The sequence below is a fragment of the Fopius arisanus genome, unplaced genomic scaffold, assembly GCF_000806365.1.
Source record: "Fopius arisanus strain USDA-PBARC FA_bdor unplaced genomic scaffold, ASM80636v1 scaffold00044, whole genome shotgun sequence".
Taxonomy (NCBI): Eukaryota; Metazoa; Arthropoda; class Insecta; order Hymenoptera; family Braconidae; genus Fopius; species Fopius arisanus.
The window spans coordinates 628,645-631,428 of NW_011887783.1; the positions used below are offsets into that span (position 1 = coordinate 628,645).

General features: G+C 36.0%; 1 protein-coding gene across 1 annotated transcript in view; it reads left to right on the top strand.

The window, feature by feature from the left end:
* The window catches only part of LOC105267096 (glycine-rich cell wall structural protein 1.8), a gene marked incomplete at its 5' end in the record, with an annotated part of 2,754 nt that extends 1,756 nt beyond the window's left edge, over positions 1 to 998 (top strand). Inside the window, 1 exon segment of the mRNA XM_011305726.1 lies at positions 1 to 998. Within this exon segment, the coding sequence (XP_011304028.1) occupies positions 1 to 408 (408 nt within the window).
* Positions 999 to 2,784: the final 1,786 nt, after the last annotated feature.

Genomic DNA, 2,784 nt, shown 5'->3' on the forward strand with positions numbered 1-2,784 from the left:
GCCAATGCTAAAGCCTCGGCAAACGGAAATGCCGACGCCAGTGCCAATGCAGTAGCTAATGCAGGCTCTGGTAACGTAGGATCAAATTATGTTCCTGGGACAGTCGACTCCTACGGTGCACCCATAAACGTAGGATTTAGAGGATCAGGTGGTGGAAATTCTGGGGCAACGGCAAGTGCCAATGCAGTTGCCAACGGAAACGGCGCCTCCGCAAATGCTAATGCAAAAGCCGTTGCCAATGGCTCATTCGGGGGCTATGGAAATGGCGGAGCTAGGGCATCAGCCACTGCCAATGCCAATGCCAATGCCAATGCCAATGCAGTTGGAGGATTGGAATCAAAAAGCTCAGCATCTGCCGACGCCGTTGCAACTGTTGACACTAGGCAGATGCTCGTGTTCACTGACTAGATCCTTATAATACCCATCATTACAATGACGTCGATATGTTATCTCTTCTGATTGTATAATAGTATTTATCAAAAGAATCCTTAGATTTATTTTTGAGCTCGTCGAAACAGTATGAGCTAAATTGTTGGGACAGCAGTGGATTCTGTTCGGAATGATTTATGGTGGCATTTTATGGTCACGAGTGTTAAGGACTGCTGGATGAAAATATGCAGGTATTACTCAGGTAGTGGTGGTGTTAAAAAGTTGTGAAACCAGTTTCACGGGAATTACGCCGGTCCGTCGCGCCGAATCACCATCTTCTGCATCCCCAGCTCAATGCCGTAAATACTCTTTCGTGTGATGTTTGTCCTTTATGTATTTTTTTCATTTTTCAATGCTCAAGGCGATTAAATGTAATTATATTTCATATGCATTCATCGGAATTCCCGAGACTCTTATTATTTTCTTCTGTCATTACTTTAATTACTGAAGATTCACCTATACATATTCTTCAGATTTATTTATAGATCATCGAATATATAAGGAAATGGAAATCATGTGATGTCATGTTTTAAATTGTTTACAATAAAATTCGGTTGATTGAAGGAAAATGGAGATGAGGATTCTTTTTTTTTTAGTGATACTGGAATTTAATGAGTGATGACTGAATTTTATTGCAGAAATGTCTTCTGTGTTGCTAAAGGAGATAAGTAAAATAGAGGGGATTATCTCGTCAGTTTTTAAAATTATGATTACTAAGATTGATTTGCTATGCGGGAGTTGTTATATTCTAATGAGATGTCACTGATGAATGGAGTAAACAGGTAATTAAAAACCTGGAATATTGGAGGTCTGTTGACAGTTTCGTGGTATTTCATCGGTGAAATGATCATGAGCTGTCAGGAATGTGAAAGAAAACAGGAAGAAACGTTAATTATCTTATTCCGTAGTTTTATAATATTTTTATGGCATTTCAGCTCGGATGGGTGCTCATTAAAGTGTAAGAATTTAAAGTAGTGAAATTCCGAAATCTCATTATCTCAGAAAATACTCATTCCAATGGTATGAAATAACAATTGGATTTTGATATTTTACTCAAAAATATATATATATATTTATATTTTATATGTCTTTTTTTAATTTTTAAGTTGAAAGATTCAATTATGATTTTTTTTCGGAATATTTTCTAACGCCTAGTGAAAATCCTGAGACATGAGAATTTCGTATAAGTGAACAATTGATATTTTCCGCATTATTTGCGACGTGTAAAAACCTCAGGTAATTTTCCAGGTAGACAGGTGTCATTTTGGCTGAACCCCCCAAGAGATTACCTCCCCCCAAGCACCCAAATCCAGGTCACTAAACTTCATCGAAATTTCAAATTCTAAAGACTAATGACAGGAAAAGAGGGAAAGAAGGGGAAAAATTCATCAGGTAGGAGTTTATTTCCGACGATGCACCTGAAGGAAATTATTTTCGGCACTCATTACAGAAGTGTCTGCCCAACTTAGTGCATTACTCCAAAATCTTCTTCACTAATCAACAATGAAGCTCGTTGTTATCTTAATTTTTGTTACTCTGGGTGTAGCTTTGGCTATTCCTACGCTGCCATCAATCGACAGTGAGTTGAACATTTACATAAATCTTAAAAAAAATCAATAATATTTGATACTAAAATTTGTAATTTATTTCAAGTCATGCGGCTCGAGGACTTGATCGCGACTGGAGAAGTGGACATGAGATCTTTCGTCAGAGAGAAGAGAATCGATCGGACGTAAGAGCGCTTTAAAAATCAATCAATATTTATTTATTTTCTATTAATCAGTCAAAGCATATTGTTTATACCTCCGCCATCATAATTAATAAGTTATAATTTCAAAAATCCCCTGTTTGCTGATATTCATTAATATTCACGATCATTTTTTGAATTTTCCCTCAGGCCGCAGCCGCGCGATCGCAGACGACGTTTAAGGAAAAAAGAACATTACGATACAATCGTCCGATATTACTAGCGCCTTTTCTTCAAGCGTTTATCGAAAAAAAAATCTTGGTAAAAAGCTCGTCTTGATCTAGCAGTAGGCGAAAATCACTCATCAAGATCTTCAATCAAATCATCTCCATTTATGTCCAGTTATTGATTTGTATTTTCATTTATGAAGAAACCGATGGAGAAATACCAGATTGTATCGCCTTAGCATTTAATAATTAATAAAATTGCGAGTTCATGCCAAAGACATTAACTCATTTCAATTAAACCGTTTATTCAATCTTTCTATCGTCCCATATTATTTATCAAACTCCGTTATTAATTATCACGTTCTCTTGAATATTTTTTAAACAAAAATAAACATCATTGTAATTAATATGTAAAATAGAAAAATAAAAATGTTTACGTCT